At 32.3% G+C, this 22688-nt stretch overlaps 5 protein-coding genes across 6 annotated transcripts; 2 read left to right on the top strand and 3 right to left on the bottom strand.

Annotated features, from left to right (window-relative positions):
• Nucleotides 1-2757: 2757 nt before the first annotated feature.
• LOC120577070 (cation/H(+) antiporter 15) lies at nucleotides 2758-3892 on the top strand. The gene is made up of 2 exons (XM_039827991.1): nucleotides 2758-3699; nucleotides 3842-3892. Exons 1-2 carry the CDS (start codon nucleotides 2758-2760, stop codon nucleotides 3890-3892), a joined length of 993 nt encoding a protein of 330 aa, XP_039683925.1.
• On the top strand, nucleotides 3794-5684 carry LOC11435769 (cation/H(+) antiporter 15). The gene is made up of 2 exons (XM_024771021.2): nucleotides 3794-4563; nucleotides 4662-5684. The coding sequence occupies exons 1-2, from the start codon at nucleotides 4336-4338 to the stop codon at nucleotides 5655-5657; spliced, it is 1224 nt and encodes a 407-aa protein (XP_024626789.2). The 5' UTR covers nucleotides 3794-4335; the 3' UTR covers nucleotides 5658-5684.
• Nucleotides 5685-6300: 616 nt separating this feature from the next.
• On the bottom strand, nucleotides 6301-8373 carry LOC11442673 (receptor protein kinase TMK1). The gene is made up of 2 exons (XM_039828159.1): nucleotides 7555-8373; nucleotides 6301-7357 (listed from the first exon to the last, which is right to left on the bottom strand). The coding sequence occupies exons 1-2, from the start codon at nucleotides 8039-8041 to the stop codon at nucleotides 7242-7244; spliced, it is 603 nt and encodes a 200-aa protein (XP_039684093.1). The 5' UTR covers nucleotides 8042-8373; the 3' UTR covers nucleotides 6301-7241.
• Nucleotides 8374-8613: 240 nt separating this feature from the next.
• On the bottom strand, nucleotides 8614-10027 carry LOC11446392 (protein PXR1). Of its 2 annotated transcripts, none has more exons than XM_003624589.3 (2): nucleotides 9935-10027; nucleotides 8614-9517 (listed from the first exon to the last, which is right to left on the bottom strand). In XM_003624589.3, exon 2 carries the CDS (start codon nucleotides 9495-9497, stop codon nucleotides 8781-8783), a length of 717 nt encoding a protein of 238 aa, XP_003624637.1. In that variant the 5' UTR covers nucleotides 9498-9517; nucleotides 9935-10027; the 3' UTR covers nucleotides 8614-8780. The 2 variants fall into 2 exon arrangements, with proteins under 2 accessions (XP_003624637.1, XP_024625465.1); XM_024769697.2 differs by having other exon boundaries at nucleotides 9929-10020.
• A 675-nt stretch (nucleotides 10028-10702) lies between these two features.
• LOC11435768 (probable glycosyltransferase At5g03795) lies at nucleotides 10703-14172 on the bottom strand. Its single transcript, XM_003624588.4, has 3 exons — nucleotides 13769-14172; nucleotides 11683-12289; nucleotides 10703-11345 (listed from the first exon to the last, which is right to left on the bottom strand). The coding sequence occupies exons 1-3, from the start codon at nucleotides 14124-14126 to the stop codon at nucleotides 10850-10852; spliced, it is 1461 nt and encodes a 486-aa protein (XP_003624636.3). The 5' UTR covers nucleotides 14127-14172; the 3' UTR covers nucleotides 10703-10849.
• Between the last annotated feature and the right edge of the window lie 8516 nt (nucleotides 14173-22688).

Here is a 22688-nt window from a genome sequence, read left to right as displayed (position 1 = left end):
CTCTTCACAGCTCCGGCAACAACTACCATGTCTTTCCTTTTCCTTTGGCTTCTCCACCCCAACCACTCTCGCTATCTCTCTCATGTGTTTGATATGTCCACCTCCACCATCGACATTCCGACGTCTCGTTCTCAGTTCCGACTGCAACGATAACGACGACTAAGGGTGAGATTCCCGATCTCGTAGTCTTGGTCGACGATGATGATGGCTGAAGGTGAGGTTGTCGCCCCCGCTGCCGTCACTTAAAAAGAATGGTGAGAGCTCCGCCGCCGTCGCCTAAAAAAGAGTGGTGGGAGAAATACAAAAACGACGGAGAGAGAAGGAAATAGAGAAGATTGGTGTTGAGGACGGCGGAGAGGATGAAAGAGCGGCAGACGGTATTGGTGGAGGAGTGAGGAACGGTGAGGAGGAGAGGAAGAGAAAACGTGATTTTATTTGAATTGTTTTTTTTTTTACACAGTTTGTGAGTTTTGATAAAACGCCCTCAATTGAGTGTTGAAATATCAAAATTACCATGCCAACTAGAGGGTGTATAAGGTGGGTTGCCAGCTATGGATGTTCACCTATCAGGACTCAATTGTATATAGCTTTATTTTCAGTTATGTGTAACACGGGGATGTACAATGATTGACCCTTACATTATACATATTTACGTAGATAAAGATTTTCACTCTGATCCTTCACTAATTTTACAAACCATAAAATAATACAACCAGTAGCCAACATAAGCTTCAAATTATAAATCTTTGATATTAAGGTATCTTTCAAATTTGTAATTTTTAAAAAAATTGAGGGGTCAATTTGTAGCTTTTAAAAAAAAGTAGGGGTCAATTAGCAACTTTTGAAAATTTATTGATGTCAATTTGAAAACTTAGAAAAATGAGGACCAAAACGCAAAGTTTTCAAAAAAATATAACAAGGAAGAAATTTGAAATTTATAGGTTTTAGGTGTCATTTTAAATTCTCTAAATTTAACTTGAACAAAATACTTCATAAATTTCCATCATTTTGAAAACTCTACAAATTACTATCCAAACAAAGGAATTAATCTAAAAGGATTTGAATTCTCTCAAATCATTACAGTTAAGTTCAATTTCATCTGGTTTCTTTTCCTTGTGACGACTGTTTTGTGGAGCCCGTAACTTTTTCTGGCTATATTGTCTTGCTGGGTCCGTAGTCACCTAACATGAAGATAAAGATTATTGAAGTTCAGCAATGATGAACAATGAAGAAAGCTTGAAGAACAAAGAAAAAGAGAGAGAGGAGAGAAAAAGAGAGAAATTGTAGCAAAAGTCTCTTGGCAAAACTTTTGTTATGTCGGTTGTATCCAATCGTAAACTAGTTTAACTTAGCTAAAGCAAAATAACCACAATAACCAACTCTTACGTAAATCAAGTGTCTAGAACTCTGCCACCGACACATATTCCACATTGTTGAGCCCAATGCTGATCGATGACTTAACACATTGTAAATGATTATTTTTTATACTTAGAATCACTTTTGCCTCCCTAAAAACAAGCTTACATACATGTTGGTCACTTTATTTTAACTTAATCGAAATTTTAGTTCCCATATTTCTAAAACCACCATTTTGGTTCTCTTGTAATACATTTCTTGGGTTTTTTTTAAGTCTCTCGTCAATTTTAGTGATTTGTCTCTCTCATTAATGATGTGTCATGTGTTGGTTGACTTTCTTATTTTTCATGTCATTTATATTAATAATTAATTGTATCATTGATGTTTCATGTCCTTGTATTTAAGATGCATTTTGTATTTTAAATTAAAATAAATTATAAAAGGTAAAAATAGATTTTGATTAAAATAATAAGAGTAAAAGTAGAAGAAAAACGAAAGATTATAAATTCAAACGCTAGCGTCTCAAAATTAAGTTATCAACTCTGATAAAAATACAATTAGTTTATGGGTTATGCCAAACAAAAACCAAAGGGATTATATGTAAACACAAGAAAACAATTTGTAAAGAAAAAAAGAAAACAATATGGATTCTCTAAAATTAAGAAGACAACCGTATCTTAATTCTTAACAACCATGCTACAACATTGACCTGGTTGGCTTTTCTTATGTTCTACACTTTTTGACAAAATCCCTTTCTTCCCATTTTGATATTTCTCTTTGTAAAGAAGGGGGGACAAGAAATCTATCCCCCTTCATGGATTTGATTTCAAATTTTGCTTCACAATTGTGCAATATCTCATCAATCCTATTTGCATGCAGATTTCAAAGATTGTAAAAGTGTTGGCTAATGCAAATCATCATTGAATAAAAATTGATGAATTCCTCAAACGTTACATATTCCATTATTAAAAACCCCGACAAAACAACGCTTGTGTGTTTCAATAAGACATTATCATACGGTTCATTGCTTTGGAATGAAAATTCCTTAGAAGAAACACTACCTGTATTTGTTCTTCAATTTGTTCTTATCTTATTACTCAATCGTATTTTCCTCTTTGTCTCTGAATTATGCAATGTACCTCGTATTGTTCCCAACATTTTTGTAAGTATATTCTTCTAACCCTTTCATTTCATTATTATTTCTTCGCTAATAGTTGTAATGACTCATTTTTTAAACTCCTGAAGATTTGATTATCCTTTACATTTTTCATACTATATTTTATGTATATGAAAAACATTACCTAATCTTTGTGATTGTTTTGCTAGACTGGTTTTTTAATAGGTCCATCTGCTTTGGGAAAATGGAATAATGTATTCAAAAGCATATTCCCTTACAGCAATATGTTACCATTAGAGACAGTGGGAGCATTAACACTTGTTTACTATGTGTTCTTGGTTGGCTTAGAAGTAGACTTGAAACCAATCACAAGGTTTTACTACAATAAGAAAGCAATGGTTGTTGCAATTGCTGGTGTAGGCTTCACTTTACCAGTTGGTGCTGGCTTATACTACCTTCTTGTAACCGACATGGGTCATAAATCGTTGCCACATTCAGATAGTGACAAACACATGAGAGGTGCAATATTTTGGGGAATGACACTTTCTTGCAGTAGTGAGTTCCCTGAAGTTGCTAAAATCCTTTCAGATTTAAAGCTTCTGCTAACAGAAAATGGACAATTGGCTTTAACTTCATCGTTGATTAATGACTTGTTATCTTGGACACTCCTTTTGATGGTTCTAACGCAATTATATTATGCTTCTTTTTGGTCACTACTTGTCGTCCTCGCATTTGAGTTGGTATGTTTTTATTTGGTCCATCCTTTTGCTAATTGGCTTATTAAAAAAGTTGGAAATGGTGATCGCGAGTTTGTTGAGACACAAGTGGTGATTCTTCTTCATATGGTTTTGGTCATTGGATCAATCTCACATGGTTTAGGTGCACATTCAATAACCGGTGCTTTCTTTTTAGGAGTTATTATCCCAAAGGGTGCACTTAACAATGCAGTTCAAGATAAGGTTTTCGATTTTGTGTCTGCATTCATGATGCCACTGTTTTTTCTCATTGTTGGGGAGAGAACTATTATTCAAGATTTGGCTTTAGACACACATTGGTTAACCGTTGTGATTGTTATTGTGTTGGCTTTCTTGGTAAAAATGGTGTTTGTATTTGTAGTTTCTTGGTTATATCAGATGCCACTTTTGGAAGGATTGTCCCTTGCACTCCTCATGAACACTAAAGGGACAATGCCACTAATCATTTTATACACTGCCATGGATAGCCTAGTAAGTTACCAAACAACCTTAACATATATAGTAATTATTATATACTATAGATTACAGTTTATTAGCAAATACGGAAATTAAAATGGCACCAGACCACACTCTTTTTTCATCTCATTCTTTATTTCCGTGTGAAATTTACAAGTTTGATCAATTAAGCAGTGATCCGTACAAAAAAGAAAAGAAAAGGAAGTAAGGCTCACATAGCTAGATCTTTTACAATTGCTCCTGACTCTCTCCATTAGAATATCAGTCGTTAGATTAATCTAATAATTTAAGATCAACACCCTTAATCATTTGATTAATCCCACTGCTAAGATTTAGTCATAGGAAATGAGAAATTGTGTATGTTTTGTCCAATAACATATCCTTTTTCATACCACTCATTCATCCATTTAATGTTTGATCTTCTAACATAAGTAAAAACTGAAACAACTGAAAACTCGAGATACACTGCAATAATTTTATTTTTTATTATTTCCATGTAATTTAATTTTTTTTTATTAGGTATGCTTAAGAGGGACTTAGTGATCGAAAAACTGCTAGGTTTGTTATATTATTGTACAACATATAGTAACATAAAGTGTATGCATATATATACTTGTGATGTAGGAACTAAATAGCCAAACATATGTGGTGATGTTGTTGGCATGTTGGTTAATGACAGCTATTGCTGGTCCTGTCTTGGCTATCATCGCAAAAACCCTTACATCAAGCAAACTTCTTGGAAGTCAAAGGAAAAGTATGCATGGCACACGACCTGACTCACCGCTTAGAGTGTTGGCTTGTGTCCACTCAAAACACGATGCGGATGCCATCATCGACCTTCTCAAAGCATCGAGTCCATCAGTTAGGTCCCCAATTCAGGTATGAGGGTGTACTAGCTAGCAGCTCTCCTAATTTTCAGGAATGGGTTGAATTTATTTGTGAATATTTTAGTTGTGACATTATAATTTCAAATTCAGGTGTTGGCAGTGGAATTGGTCAAGATGACAGACCGACCAACTTCATCGCTAATCATAAGAGACGCTCGGAAGCCATCATTTCGCTCCAATTCAAGCAAGGTATACAGCTTGAAGCGAGAAAATGGGGACAACCTCGGCAGCTTTGACAACCTCAGCCAAGCCATCTTTGCTGACAAACTCAGAATTGTCTCCCACTACAAATCCATGCACAAAGACATCATAAACCTCTGCACCCGCAGACACGTCAACCTCATCATAACAACTCTATACAAGCAACCAACCTACGATGGATTAGGCGCCGGCACAGCCACCGCTAGAGCCGTCAACATCTTCAACAGAGACCATGCAAGCAAAGATCAGAAAAGAATAGTTTTGGAGAACCTAGCAAAAGAAGCACCATGTTGTTTAGCCATTTTCGTCGACCGTGATTTTGGCGGTGAGAAGCATTCTAAAGTGAAGAAAATAGCAATGTTCTACATTGGCGGTGTTGATGACCGCGAAGCACTTTCTTATGCTTGGAGAATGAGTAGGAACATGGATGTTCAGTTAACAGTGGTGAGGCTTGTTTGGGACAATCCTGAAGATGAGTTTGGTGAAATGGACAGAGAATATTTAAGAGAGTTTGTGTGTCAAACAGTTGATACACCGACAATGAGATATTTAGAAAAAGCGGTGAAAGATGAGAAGGAAACTGTGAGGCTTTTAAATAAGATAGGGAATAAAGGGTTTGATTTGTATATTATTGGGAGAGGACATAGAAGGAAGATGTCATTGGCACAAACGTTGGATCCTGTTTTGGACGAGCCTGTATTGGGTCCTCTTGGTGATACTTTGACTGATTTGAATTCTGCTGCTAAGACATCCATTTTGATATTTCAAAAAGAGGCTGAAAGTAATGGTTTGTGGAAAAAAAAACGCACTGTTTCTATTGCATCTGCGCAGTTTTTTGCTGGTGGTATGGATCAACAGGAGCAGGCGTTGTTCCTCCACCAATGACATTTGATCACAATATTACATTGTCGTTGGAACATGTATGTGATGATTTTGTGGCTAGACGTACTGTTGTGTGGATTGGTACATAACAGGACTAGTGCTGATAAACTGACTTGTACATATTTCTTGTTTCTTTGAAGAATTCTATATGGTAGAGAATTGAGAGTGAAGTTAAAAGCTTAAATTTTGAGATATCAAGTATTTTTTTCCTCATGATGGTATGACAATAAACTTATGTTCTTTTTAGTAGTGTTAAAAAAACATAATGAGTAGTGTTAATTATAAAGAGAAACCAATGAAGTGTTAAATTTGTGCCTGTAAAACATGTACAATCGGATGACATGCAAGAAAGTATTCATGAGGCCTGCAACTTACTAAAAGTTAAAGGAGTTGAATGAGTAAAAGAACATATGTTCAAACTCAGATAAAAAAAGTAATATCTTCAAATTCATTAGTAGCAAGAAGTTCACCTACTAGAAACATATGAAAATGCATTGAATTTCAAGCAAAATATGCAACCTTACATTCACATTTTCACCGTTGTCTTTGCTGAACTTATTTGATTTTTTGGAACCATTCTTCAGTAAGATTGGATTTGTCACAAATTGTTGGAAGACACATATGAAATTTGTAATGATGGCCTTTCAGGAGAGTATAAGAAAGGTTTTGGGGGATATGGCACTGACCCAAGTGGTCCTTGAAGCATTTCTATCACTTTACTCATTGATGGTCTATCTGATGGATTCGTTTGAATGCACCAAAGACTAATCATAGTAATCTTTCTTGCCATATCATTTTCTTCTTCTGAGTTTGCAGAACAATTAAGGTTATTACTTAGCTCAAGATCCTTATAAATCCAATCTGAAAAGTACATTTCCGATGTACATGACCCTCCCGTGTCATAATTCTTTCTTCCCCCGATCATTTCTAGTATTAACATACCATAACTGTATACATCGGACTTATGAGAAACTCCACCAAATGTTCGACTAAATACTTCCGGTGCTATGTATCCTATAGTTCCTCTTGTACCAAGTATGGATACAATGCTATCCTTCCTTTGACATATTTGAGCTAGTCCAAAATCTGAGATTTTTGGGCAAAAATCTTAATCCAAAAGAATGTTTTGGGGTTTGACATCAAGATGCAAAATCCTTGAAATACATCAGGAGCAATGCCTGTAGCAATTTGGTACATTGTGTTCCAATCCAAATCACAAATAGCATCAGGAGATCCACTTATATGGATGAACTTATCCAATGATCCTTTGGGCATGAATTCATATATCAGAGCTCTTTTGTTCTCATAACAAAAACCCAAAAGTGAGACAATGTTCACATGTGACGTGACGTTCTACTAATGCTAGCAACTTCATTTATAAATTCTTCTCCATTTCCCTTGGACTCTTTTATTACTTTCACTGCCACTTGACGACCATCAGGTAAGCTTGCTTTGTACACAACACCATATCCTCCTTGACCTAATTTATCTCGAAATGAGTTTGTCATTCTTTTTACTTCTGCATATCTATAGTGTTTGATTGGCACCGACATATTATAACTTTGTATGAAATCCTCCGCATTGTAGTCAGTAGATTTCATTGTTTTTTTTGAAGATCCACCTCTGTACTAAAATAGAATACCTCTTGCGTTTAAAAATAATCACAATAAGTATTACAATTCCGACGCCTAACATCAATGCCCCTACATTGTTTCAAAAAATTTAATGATAATTATGAACAATATTCTATCATCACAAAAGTAATAAGAGTAAGTTGGTAAAACTAAACTAGTCAAAAAAATATTCGTAAAGATATAATCAGTAACTTTAAATTGTTAAATCTCTCAGATATAACGGGTAAAATGTTTAAATATAGAATGGGTATCATATACATACATACATACAATCCAAACAGGTGTAAGTCTTGCTTTAGATGGCCCTCCATGACTAGAAGCAGTTTCATTTTGTCCTCCACCTAATTGTTGCGAAATAATTTGGCCAAGAGACAGGGGAAGAGGTCTGGTGATGTTGTTAGAGAGAAAAACAGTATGCAAACTCGGATACCAATCAAACATTCCCGATTCCAAGGAATCTATGATATTTGTAGCTTCGAGATCAAGGGTGTGCAACAACGAGGAATCAATTAAACCCAATGGAATTACCCATGGGACAAGATTCAAGTTATTGCTAAGGTTGAAGGTTCTAAGACTATTTGTCCATACAAAGCAAAAGTCTAGCATGGAGGTGAAGTTATTGTGACCAAGGTACAAGGTTTCAAGCATGACGGAATTTGACAAACAAGGCAAAGGACTAGTGAGTGAATTGTTGTGGAGATCAATGTGAGTAAGATTAGAGAGGGCACTGACTGAGATTTGATGCCATTCCATTTGCAGTAGTGAGTTTTGTTAGACCAGTTAGAGGGAGTTGAGGTTAGTGATTTCAAAACAAAAGGTCGGACATGTAATTTGCCTCTTCATCTTCTGCATTACTAATGGTAACGACAATTATGAATAAGAGGATGGAAAACAAAAGCAAAACCGATCTTTTGGGTAATAATAATGTGTTCATTCTTTCTTACTTACTAACTATGTAACACTATGTTTTCTTAACCACTAGACTATAGAGGAAGAAATATAATTCCACCATGGTTGAATGAGTTGACTGTATCATATGTAACAATGACAATCTTGGTCTAATTTCCGTCAAAGAAAGCACATGTTATATTGAAGTGTAACTATGAAGTTGCCAAAAAATGTTGGTGTATATTGAAGTGTAGTTTTCACTGGTATATTATTAGAGAATACAAATAACTTTTAAGTATAATCAACTATAGATTATGATGATTCAGTTAGACTAGTGAGTAACAGTAACAACGATGACATTAGTAAGATTGACGTCGGAGTTCTAGAATCTGGTCCTGATTTCTAAATAAAAAAGAAGAGAAATACTAGACAAGATGGAAATAGAAGCTGGATAAGTCTCTTCATTATATGCACAAATGCATCATTTTTCACTCAAAATTAAGAAAACAGCTTTATTATACAAAACAAAATTAAGCATTATTATATTATATGATTACAGTAAATGATCATCCATGGTATTCTGAACTGTTGTGCTATATATCTCTTACTTGTCCTTCACGTTAATATCTTGACCTCCATCTTCACCTTCTTTAATCTGCCTTTCTAGATCAGCCTTCTTTTCCAAGAGTGCTTCTAACTTTGCATTCACTTTTTCAAGCTTCTGTTTCAGCTTACTAGGATCATTGGTCTTATCCTTTCCAGATTTCTTCTTCTTCTCTTCCTTGTCTTCTTTTTTCTTCTTCTTCTCTTTACCTTCTTTCGCGGTTTCTTCTATATCAATATCCCTTACAGATACTTTACCCTCTTCTTTCTCATCCTCCTCCTTCTTTTTCTCTTTCTTATCCTTATTCTTCTTTTTCTTACTTCCATCCTCACCTTCATCATCGTCTTCATTCTTGTCCTTTTTCTTCTCCTTGTCTTTCTTAGATTTCTTCTCTTCACCATCCTTGTCTTTGTCTTCTTTTCCCTTCTCCTTCTTTTCCTTTTTCTTCTTCTCCTTATCCTTCTTTTCATCACCATCTTCTTCTTCACCCTTAACATTCTCTTCCTTCTTTTCTTTTTTCTTCTTCTCTTTGTCCTTCTTATCCTTACCCTCATCTACATCAGTTTTGTCCTTCTTCTCCTTATCCTTCTTTTCCTTTTTCTCATCATCTTTCTCTACTGATTTAATCTCCAGATCTTTTTCTATCTCAACCTTATCTTCTTTTACATCACCTGCTGATTTATCATCAATCTTGATTGGAATATTGGATTCTTCCATCTTGCTTGACACAGTGATATCTACATAAATATATGTAAATAAAACTTGTTAATTTCACTATTCTTTGACATACAAAAAACTCATAAAAAGAACCGGTAATCAAGTTGAACCGAATTGTACGACAATATATATGGAACAAAATAATTTCTGAAAGTTTGGTTGGAATATATACAACAAGATCGGATCTGAAACAATAATCAAAGATTTTCCATGGTCCATCCAAGCAAAAAAAAAAAAAAGATGTCAATCAACGTTACACCTTGATATGTTAGCTACATTCTTCAAACCTCTGTCTACAAAGTCTAAGATTTTTTTGTACAAACAATCAAATCTGAATTTAAATCCAGATACATCGATCTAATTCTAATTTGAATGCAGATATGTATGATGAAAATAGAAGAAAAGTAAGATAAAGGTAACATTAATAGTACCTGTACCTGTAGTAGTGAATAATGATGATGCTTCGGTTTGAAGAAACTAAGAAACAGATTGAGGAATGTGTTGGAAAGAGTTTGTGTATATTTGTGGTATTTATAGGATTTTGGTTATTATTATCCGTGTAGTGTAAGATATTGTGACGTGGCAGCCACACTCGTATTTACGCGTAAGCAACGAAAAGTTGAGTAAGCAGTTTTCATTTTCAACACAGAAAGTCATGTCGGTCGTGTCCCGGGGGGGACCTATCTCCCGTGTTGTGTGCGTGGCTTTGCCTTACTTTCTTTATTTAGAATTCTTTTTATTAAATAAATATATTTTTAAATTTAGATTGAATTTTTAAAACATCGTTTTCATCTTACAAATTTATATCAATTTTATGGACAATAATAGTGCTAAGATGAGTTAACTCTTAAAAAGTTTTTGTGGTGTCTAAAAGTATTGTGCGTTTGTAAATTTGGCCTTTAACTTGTTCATAGTTACATATTACTTAACATTAAAATAGTTGATTATGTGACATGATAAATGATCAATTGGAGATTTAATAGATGTGCTTTAGAATTGATGTCTTTCCCTAATTGGTAGATTTTTATACAGCGTGTTTGATCCGTTAAAAAATGAAGCATCGGATATGACAACTCCAATTGCATTTGATTGTAAAATTGTTTAAGGGATTTGATAAACGGGAGGTAATGGACCATACGAAAACTGAAATTCTTATCTCTCACTAAATCATAGTACAACTTTTTGTAGTAAAGTTTGTCTTGTTGTTGGATCAAACGCAAACATATGGTTACTTTATTGATCTTGTGTGAACTACTTTGGTGGCAATTATGTACAAATAATACTCCGGATAATATAACTCTACTTTGCAGAGCAAACCAATTCAATACACTTAAATAAATGCAGTGCAGTTCCTAAGAATCCCCCAAAAGAATAGGTATAGAACTTCGTCTAAGCCATAATTCATACATAACCATGTAGAATGCATCAAAGTCAATGGGAGGTGAATGCCACTGAAAATGCTCCCTCACTTTCAACACATTCTTCTGTAGCATCAAATACTCACCAGAATTTACTATACCTTTCAGAATCTTTTTCAATAAAGGTATATCTAAAGTAGTAACAACAACAGAAAAGCTCTTCCAATTCAACACATCTGCAAATGGAAGGTCATAATAGTTGGCAATGATCACTGGAACACAACCATAGTATAATGAATCTCCAATACGTGCTGTGTTCACTTCATAGCCTCTAACATGAAAACAGAACTTGCTTCCTAATAACTCATCACCATATGGTGTTTTTAGTCTTCCATTGTGAACAAAGATTTCTGTATCATTTTTCCATGTCTCCACAAGATTTATCCGTACCGGCGAATTCACTTCTCCAGCAAAGAAAGCTAGCTTTTTCCTGTCAAAATCAATGAATTTTACTTTTATATCATGTAATAAAATCATTGTTGCAACGTTTCTTTAGAAAAAAATTTAATTGCAGTTTCGGTCCGCCTATTTTTAATTACTAACGGGGTTGGTCCTCTATTAATTTAAAATCTAGTTTTTTGTTGTCTAGTTCATATTTTTAGACCCGAAAGTGGTGATGTGTCAAGTTTTTCATTCTTGTGACATAAAACTTTTTGATGTGGAATCAACCAAGTGGATTAGGTTACATGCTATGTCAATAATAAAACATGAACTATAGAACACATATGATTCAGAATAATGTACCTAGAAAGAGGAAGAAATGGTACCTATTTGATGAAACAAGGTTGGGTGGATTTTCATTTCTAGGCCAAATTTGTGGTAGGCATGCATCCTTATGAGCAATATAACCACTTAAGAAATAACTTGATGAACAAACAACTTGAATGGCATTGAATTTCACATCTGGTGCTTTATCCATGGCAGACCTTCCAATTGAATGACATGCCACATAAAAGTGATCCGCGCCGTTGGTGCGGTTCCAATACGGATACTTGTGAATCATATTTTGAACATAGTCTCTAATGAAATCTTGGATACCTCCCACACCAACTCGACGATCATGCCGCAAACTTGCTATGGAAAAAGGCATGAAGAAAAGATCTGCTTTTGTTGGATCTTTTGTAATGAAATGACTCTTCATAAGTGCTTTCTTGAAGTAACTTTCACTGGCATAATTGCCACTGGGTTCAGTTTTCACGGGTAATAGCACATTTGCAAAAGGATCATCTTTCTTGTGAGGATAAACATATATCTTAAAGCTTCTATTCATTTCTTTATAGTCTTCTAGAAAGATATCTCTATCATGGAACACATTGTTGTTTTCCTTAAATTTTCTTGAACCGTCAAAAACTGAGTTTTCGTGTTTGTTTTGTCCTGAAATGACAAAAAAATATGCTCATATGAACTCTACAATGAATACTAATATTGGATAAATTTGCATTAAAAAGGTGTAGTTTGAAAAATTAGTACTCAATAATTTCAAACGTATGAGAGTAAAAGCACTAACTAAATTGTTAACCTAACACGATTAATGGACCAATTATAGTCTCTACTTTTTTTTAGGGAAATTATAATCTCTACTTATAACAACAAAATATAGAATGATATAGTAAAAAAAACACCAATTTTTTTTTTTAAGAAACTAAACTATCACACTCAAATTGACATCAAAGATAATCGAATATGAGACCAGATCTCAAGTCAATGCCACCAGATCAACTCAATTGGGTTAAAAACAACAAAATATTGAATCATATTTTTTTGTGTAAACCGGGTATTCTCCACGCATAACTGCGGAGACTAATCCATTAAGCATTGTGGAATCCAAATGGATGGCAAGTTCATATTTACCACAAAAGTGTATATGATTATATATAGAGTCCTTTCAAAAAAAAATGATTGATTACACACATACATAAAAAAAAAAAGTTATAAGAAATTTAAATGTTAAAATCTTTGTTTTAATTACTCAATAATTTTTTAACTAAATAAATTAATACGTATTTAAAATTATTATAATTTATTTATAATTTACTCATACACGTATTATATGGGTTTTTGTATATGGGAGAAAATTGACATCCCTAATTTCTCCCATGTTTTATTTTTGTCTACAACCATTTCTTATAGGGTGCCATAAGTGTGAGCCATTTATCTAGGAATATTAAAATAAAATAATGAAGGGCTTCTTTGGCCCTCTTTTTGGTCCCTCTTTTTCTACCAAAAAAAGAAAATAGAATATTGCAATCATAGGTTGCGTTAGTGATACTGATACACAATAAGATAGTAAACTTTTGAAAGTTTCTATATTGATGGAAAGTTCGAATTTCATGCCCTGGTGCTAGCTTCATCTCAATTACACATATTTGCAAGTAAACTGCAAATTACATGTGTTATGTCACATGTACATTGTCGTATATAACAATATCCACTAATATCAAGCAAATAATGTCCACAACATTTCCAAAAAAAGGGAAAGGTCCACGTAACTATGTTTGTGTCTTATTGAGAAAGAGTTACATGTAATCAGTAACTACGTAGAATACATTACACAATATCATGCATTAGTTAAACAAATTCCAAGGTTCAACAACAGCATGCCATGGTTGTAAAAATGGTCTCATGGATCAAGAGACGTGAAAGACTTAAAACTTTGAATACTAAACAAGTTTCTATACCTCCTCCAACAAAAGCCACCTTAAAATGAATGAATGATAATATGATATATATATATATAGTGTTTATTTTGACAAAGTCAAACTCAAATAAAAAATTATACCACACAAACTATATTAACAAACAACAATATTAAATATATATATATATATATATATATTGAAACGTTGTGCATACCATTTGAGCTGGATTGAGGTGGCAAACCCCGTTGACTTTGTGGTCCAAGGCCATGACCCAATTGGAAAGTATGAGACTTGATGAACTCAGAATGATTGTTGTGTAAGGTATTGGTTAAGTGAGGGGTTGGAGAAGGAAGAATGAAATTTGGAGATGATGATTTGAAGTTAATAAGAGTGGATTGTTGGTTGTTATGTTGATGATGGTGTGTGAAGATGATTGAGGTATAGTAAACATAGAAGAGAATGGAAAGTGAGGTTAATAGAGCTAAGGTAGTTGGAATGAAGAAGAAAAAGCTCTTGAATGAACTTGCAACATGAGTATGAGAGTATTGGTAAAGGGAAGAAGGACGAAACATGGCATGGAGAGGGAGATAAAATCAATCCAATACGTCTCAATTATGTTGTAAGTATTATTAATCAGTTTTATGTGCAATATCTTATACTAATGTAACAGGAGGTGGCGTGCAACTAGTACCTATCAACCATCATGCCATTAATCAGTAGATAGTTACTATGTTTACAATGACAATAATTAACTAAATAATCTCTATTTAAGTCTACAATACTCACTCCGTTGTAAAATTTAAGTAAAAATATATTTTGTATGGTTGTTAGATCAAATTGGTGTGACGTGTGTACTCTAAGTTTGGCTTTGCTCCATATACTTTTATATATTTATTGTGCATGTATGAGAGATGGAAAGACACACAAAAAAATAAAAAAATTGTTATTTAGTGGATCCCACTAAGTTATCACATGTGTATTTTTCTCATAAATGGACTATAAATATAACAAAGTGAATAGAACGAATTTATGTATTTTAGTGTAGGGTGTGTGAGTGTTACAAACTTTGAGGTACCAAGTTTGATTCCGAATGATAAAAGAAAACATAATTCAGCATTTTTTTTTTTTGAATAAAAAATATCATCCAACATATTAATTTGGCATTTATGTGACCATGATGATCCTAAGATTGATCATATTAAATTAGGAAGCAAATTTGTCATTCATTAAATCTTGAAACCAAATTGTTTAATGGGTTAAATAAGAGTTTGGTATGTATAAATGCATCATATATTATTTACCTCTAAAAATATTCATTAAACAATGGTCCTTCAAATGTTTTTGTTAGCAATTTCGTTCTCTTCTTTTAGTCAACTCATGTGTATCCTTCAAAATTAATAAATTACTTTTTTTAGTTATATTTAGTACATTATAGAATATATTTTTTGCAAAAGTTTACAATTTTTTAACAATAAATGAATAAATATAAATTTTTATGTTTTTGACACTTGAGAATTTATAATTAAATATTGTTTTGTTAAAAAAACTAATTATAAGGAATACAAACGAGTTTACTTAAAAACAAAGACAGAATATACTAGTAGAAAATATTTGAAGACCATTTTTTATAAGCATTTGAGTGACCATTTTTTAAGAATTTTTTTAAATTCTTAAAAAATTGAGACGGTTAAGAAATTTGAGTGACCATTTTTTAAATGAGACCAATTTAGTTACCATTTGTGAAAAATGGGTACTTAGGTAAAGTTATGTAACCGTTTCAATTTGGTCCCATAAGTTTACCTCTGTTTATTTAAGTGGTCCCTTCTGTTAGTTTTTTTTAACAAAAGGGACCACTTAGGTAAACGGAGACAAAGTTATGGGACCAAATTGAGACGGTTTAAAGTTAAGGGACCAAAATGAAATTCAAAAATAAATGTTAATAAATGTTGTAATTTTGAACTTATTTCTGGTTTTCTTTTTATTGTGATAATTAATTAGCTTTGAAATTTTAATATACTTCTGGTTTTCTTATGATACTTTTGATTTGTTGAAAACTGAACAACCTTTCAATCTGAAGTGTTATATGTTACATAGTATATAACAAATTATTTGCTTCTTAATTATTATATAAAAAAAAGGCTTAATACATGCTTTGGTCCCTTAACTTATTTTTGAATTTCATTTTGATCCCTTAACTTTAAACCGTCTCAATTTGGTCTCATAACTTTGCCTCTGTTTACCTAAGTGGTCCCTTCTGTTAAAAAATCTAGCAATGTGAAAAATGGTCACTCAAATGGTAACATATAAACCCATATCCATTTGAGACGGTTTTAAAAATGGTCTCAATTACTTAAGTAATGGTCACTCAAATGGGTACTTAAGGTCTCAATTACCTAAGTAAAAATGAGTGACCATTTTTCAAATGAGACCAATTTAGTTACTCATACCCATTTGTGAAAAATGGTCACTCAAATGGTAACCCTAAACCCTAAATTTAAAAAATGGTCCCTTAACTTTAAACCGTCTCAATTTGGTTCCATAACTTTACCTCCATTTTTTTAGAAATTTGAGGTTATACGATTAAACTCATACCCATTTAGTTATCACCTCAAGTGTATAAATGACTTGCATGAAATATAATTAAAGTTAAATGTAATTGTAGAACTTTTCCTCAAATTGAAATGGGTTGCATTTTTTTCATAAAAAAAAAAATAGAGAAGGTAGAATTTTTTTTATTAATTAAAGTGACAATAATTGTCATTTTACAACTTTAGAAATTTGAGGTTATACGATTAAACTCATACCCATTTAGTTATCACCTCAAGTGTATAAATGACTTGTATGAAATATAATTAAAGTTAAATGTAAATGTAGAACTTTTCCTCAAATTGAACTCTTCCTCAACCTCACATCTTATCTCACCTATAACGCACCAACGGCTATTAGCTCCTCCTGATGGCCACTTTGGATCCATGCATTGATGTGTATCATTTGTAACAACTCCTCCATCACAATCCAACGAGTCTTCTTTGGCGCTTATAAGAACCACAATTCACTACAATGAAAGACACACACTTATTTCCACCTAAAACCTCACACTTTGCTCTCTTGTCAACTTGAGTGTCATTGATCTTAAACATTGATCTTAAACATGTACTGATCATGGTCATATCCATTACTCGTTTTCACGTTGTGAAAAATGATATTGCCCTCTCACTGATGAATATGGTTGCTAGGTTACACTAACTTAATAGGATAGTCAATATATATCCATAAGACGGGGATAGAGAACTGCTAATTAAAAAACGGTCCATTGAATTATTCAAATAAAAAATTGATTTTTTTGATAGTTTTGCCCTGGAGGAACCCTTCAACAAACCCCGGGCATCAACTGGTTTATTGGCTGGTGGAAGATCGTCAACTTGAAAAAACACTTAGTGTGTGTTTGTTTCAAGGTTTATAACGTTAGTCTCTCAGAATGTGAAGTTGGGAATACAATATTCCTATATTTGTTTCAAGTTTTTAAAAAATTATTCATGGATATTTTTATTTTGAGGAATGTTATTTACATATGATTTCTTCATATTTTATTCACATGCTTAAGTGGGAATCTAACATTCAGATATAAATAAATATCAACTAACTATAACTTCTCACTACTATTCACATTCATTTGTATTCATTTTATTTGTATTTTTTAAATCAAACAACTTTGTTTATTTTTGCTATATGAATGTTATTCTTAGGTATCATACTTATGGGATTAGCATTCCAAGTAATTTAATTTCAATCCATGAAACAAACACACTCTTAATCTTTAACCTAGAAGATAAGTGAGACAAAGAAATGACGTAACCTAAAAGATAAGTGTGACAAAGAACTGACATGTAAAACATCTAGCAATGTGAAAACAAAACAAAAACGGTTACTAACCAAAACTCCCGAAATTTGTCAACGTAAATAAGGCCTTTTTTGAATAAATAACTTAGTTAAACACTTATTATATCAGCACTTAAGTATATCTAAATAAACACCTTGAGTAAACACTTATTAGTTATTATATTAGTACTTGTGTATATACTTCTTTGACAAAATTTAAGTATATTTTATTTTTGTAACCAAAAAATAAAAAATAAAGTCAAATTGTTTGCATTTAAACTATATGATGTTTTCACACGCTATCAAATAATATTAAAACAACTTATTAACATGTCATAAATTGTTTTTATAAGGTATCTCAAACAGTTTCACAAATATTTAAGTAGATAAGTCTAAACAAATCAATCATGAACAATTAATATAAATAAGTTGAAAAACAACTTCTCAACCTATCATAAGTTGTCACGCGTTCTCCCAAATAGTCTCACACAAAAGTTTATGTACGTACATAAACTCAAATAAGTCATTTGAAACAGACCCTAAATTCAATGAAAAATGTATAAAATCATGTTGAAAGTATTTGATTCAATTGAATGAGTACATACATATAGGGCTGACCCTGAGATTTTTTGTCCCCCAACCAACTAAAATAACAGTGTCCATCTCTTAATCATGTTATTAGAGTTGTTTCATTTGTTCACATTAGTCAAACTTGAAATGGATATAATTTTTTTATAATTTTTTAAAAAAATGGCACTAACAGAGATACATGTACAACTAATCAATATAAAGAAAGACATCTCCTACATATAAAACAAATAAATCTAAGAAACATCACAATAAATAACAGAAGATATTAAGATAAATTATTTTCCACAAAACTTACTGAATATCAATCCTAATAAACAACCAAATTCATTCTTTTTGTTGGTAATGAATGGTCTAAAAAGTAAATAATTTATTCTCAAATTGCTTGAATTAATTAGTAAAAAGAATAATTTTAGCAGCATACCAAAAACTTCGTTGAATGCATGATTTATTAATTAAAGAAACTATAAAAACATAACTAATACACGACATTTATATTTTTGTCCCCTTAATCAATGTTCTAAGGGCACTCTTTAACATTTCCATGATACATGTATTTCAATCACACAAAACACAACCAACTACTTTCATGAATCACTATTATATTGTGCAAATGATACATATATTTCTTATTTTTCATGTATTAAATATGTCTACTTAGTTCATGTATGATATGTGAGAATAAATATTATATATGTTAAAAATACAAAGTGATTGTAAATTTTAGCCCCCATTATATTTATGTAATATGCATTTATTATTTATTAAATAACTATTTTAGTAACCACGTAAAATCTTGTAACGTTATATTATTGAGTAAACTACATGTCCCACCTCCAAAATATGATTGAATTACACTATCATTCCTTCTTATGTTAAAGTATACATTCCCCTCCTCTCTCATGCAAAACATGTTGAGAGCAAAATCTTTTATTGATGTTTTAAAGATAACAAACATATTTACTTTAATTTATATTGTTATCTACTAATGAATTTTGTGAGAAATGTTTCATGAGAATGTTTAGTAAAAACAAGAGAACGTTCTGGCACTCACAAGGGATAACAAAATCTTTATTGAAAATGGATATGAACAAATATGAGCTTTTTGGGCAATTGTCAAGATATGCATAATTAAGATCAAGACCAAAGCAAATATTCTCTTTTGTCTCACTTAAAGAGGAAAGAAATCAAGGTTCTTGGAAATGCATTAAAGGACAAAGAAACAAAGGAAATAAATTATATTCTTGCACATGTGTTGGAAGCAAAAAGAATAAAATTATCCTTGGGCCCTCGTGTGGCTTTTTCGATCCATTAAGGAATTTTGAGGAAAAGGAATATTCAAAGAATCAATATTTATCTTCAAGCTACATGACATCATCAAGATGATCTAAGCAAACATCATCAACTGGGCAGCAAGTTACAAAGGCTTGATCACAGCTCATCACCAACTAAGCAAGCACGTGCTCTACAATTTCGTTCAAGTTTTGGTTGGAACTGAGAGAATGATCTGGGTGAAACTGAAGAAACATTCTCTACATGCTTTCTCCCCAAGTCTCTTTGGAGCCAAAATTCAAATTCAAATTGAAAGCACAACAGCTCTTTATTGGCTTGCTCTCCAAGGGGTTCAGCTCTATAAATAGAAGAGGACATTGAAGGAGAAATGCAAGAGTTTGAAATACAAAGCATTTATCTCTCTCAAAGCAAAAGCTATCAATCTCTTCAATCATCTTTTCTCATTGAGAACATATTTCTAAGTTGTACAAGGATAGTTTGTTTGACATATAAAGTTCCAAACAACATCCTACACATCTTTTGTTTGAGACGCCAGATCCAAACAACATCTTTATTACCTTTGTTTGAGACATTCGATCCAAACAAATCACCTTACAAAGAGATAACTAGATCTCAAGTCTATTGGGCTCAATAGTTTGAGATAGGAAGAGTTCCAACCTTTCTTGTGCGAAAGCAAAGAATTGTAGAAGCCTGCTGAGGTTGATAATACAGTGGTTACGGACTGATCTGGTGTGATCAAGACCTTATAGTGTTGGTTAGAAGTTTCTACCAACTGCATACTATAGTGGATAATCTCACACGAAGTGTGGGGACTGGAAGTAGCCGGGTTTGGTGAACCAGGATAACTCTCCTGTGTTATTCTCTCTTTCTCTCTCTTTATCTCTTTTACTTATATACACTAAACACACACATTATCACAAAGCTTTAATATTCACCTCCAGAACATTCTGGTCCTAATCTCAACCATATTAATCCAGAGTTCTCTGGTCCTAACTTAACTCATATTATTCTGATAAATTAAACTGCCTCCAGAACATTCTGGTCCAAGATAAAACAATTGCTTAATACTTGACTAAAGGTTTAAAATTCAGTTTATTATTGTTTTAACATTCTACACTTATATTATATCTTTCCAGAACGTTCTGGTCCTTTATACATCAAGTTAATAGTTATCTGTTCAACTAATATTTACCAAGATCTCTCTTGAGTACATAAAATCTAATTTAAAGTTTCAGGAATAATTTTTAAAAGGGTCACAATTCAAACCCCCCCTTTCTTGTGACGTTTATTGCTACTTCAAAACATATTAGAAAAAAAATTTCCCTCCTTTAAAAAAAGCTTAAATTACACTCTTCACCCTTCTTATGTTATAATCTATGTTTTCCTCCTTTAATAATTTTTTTTGAGATACACTCTCCATCCTTCATATAGTCAAATATGAGACAATAAATATAGACTCATATGCATGCAATGTTCTACACACATCTCTCCATGCATGTGGTACCATTTTGGATGTCGGAAGTAACTATTACCGATTGATCCATTAACGTAATCCCCACCAATTACGTTCTTCACCAAAGACTCAATGATGACTATGAATGCATCGACTATCACGTAAAGACTCGACAATGCATAATTTATAACTCTATGTTATATAATTCCCACCATCATATAATATATTCACCAAAACCCATCATTTGCATCATCAAGTATTTACATTCATACATCAACAAGTCATCATCACCAAAAATCATCATCATAATCATCATTATAATCATCTTCAACATTCACCACAATAAAGAAGCAAAATCTCATCATTTAACAATTATAACATTTTAGACAAACAATCATTTACTCCAATATAATCCACTTTTGATGAATACATTTCATCATTAAAACAATAATCAAACATCATATAAACAATAGATAACAATCTTTTACAAGTTAACTTGGCTTGAGCCATCATTTGTCAAAGGCCGTCTATTTTTCTCCAAAGTTCGTCTATTTTTCATTTCACACAATTCATCATATCTCATGCATATTAATCATCAATTCAATCATAATCCAACATATTATCATGAGCACAAAGTCATCTGCAAGCTAACAAATCACAATTCAACATTTCACCAAAGTTCGTCTATTTTCACATTTTTACCAAAAACCAAGTTACATGCTCTTATAGTTCTTTATCAAATCTACATGTTTCATCGAAGTTCATCGTTACAGTAGACAAGTCGTAACATCATCATTTCATTTAAGAAAAAATGTCATTCGATTATTTCAAGTTCATGCTCATTTCTCATTTAAAGTTCGTCTCAAATTGATAAAACCCTTTCAAATCCAAGTAAAAGATTTTCCAACAACTTTATCAATCGAAATTGCATTGAAATGTCACAAAAGGAGCACTCGGGAATATCTGAAATCAAAGGCCTGGAACGCACAAAATAGCGTGTGATGTTATGCACTTCTCGCCTAGGCACAAAGATGGCTCGCCCATCGAGCTCTGCAGAAACAGGGAACCTAGAAAATGGGTTCCCTCTCGGGAACTCACATCAAAACTTCCATTTTTTTATTCCAATTGATCCAAAATCGTTGTACAAACTTCATCAACATATAACACAAGCAAAAAGAACAATTAAAACACATTAAACATGAATTCATATCATCAATTAATCAAGTTTTCATAATCATGTTCATTTTTCACAAAACTCCAAAACTTCACAATTCACACCAAACTTCACAACCAACACCAATAATTCATAACCCATGAATAATCAAACATACCCAATGATTCAACAAGTGATTCAAAATATGTTTAAGCAATAATCATCAACAATTTCTTGATTTTCACACAATTAAGCAAAATTTTCAAAACAACTTAATTCAAATCATCAAACTTGAGTTTGAACACATAAACAAGTTAATTTCATACTTGAAAATAATTAATTTACATATAGTAATTTTTTGAAAAATAATTTTCATAATTTTTTTATATTTGTAGTACATTAACATGTGCTGTTAACATTTTCCTTTCTTTATTAGTATTATGCTCAATTTGATAAGATGAAACTTATTTATTAACTATAATCTAACTAGAAGCCGTTTTACAACTATATCTCGAAGAGATTCCAATGGCAATGAGTTAACATTTTTTTTTTAGTTAACATTTTGTGACAACTATTTAAATAATATTTTTTTTTCATTTTTAAACGTAATTATTTTACAAGATTTAGATTGGTTTTTTTTTTGAACAATTTTAGATTGATATTTTCCTTTTATTTTTACTCTATCGTCTTTTTTATATTAAGAAACATTTTTCATATGAACTTTCACATGGTATGGTATGATATTGTTCTATTATTTATTTCTAAAGT

This window comes from Medicago truncatula, chromosome 7, assembly GCF_003473485.1.
Source record: "Medicago truncatula cultivar Jemalong A17 chromosome 7, MtrunA17r5.0-ANR, whole genome shotgun sequence".
Taxonomy (NCBI): Eukaryota; Viridiplantae; Streptophyta; class Magnoliopsida; order Fabales; family Fabaceae; genus Medicago; species Medicago truncatula.
The sequence above is the reverse complement of the archived record's forward strand: the minus strand, read 5'-3'. Positions and strand labels throughout refer to the sequence as shown.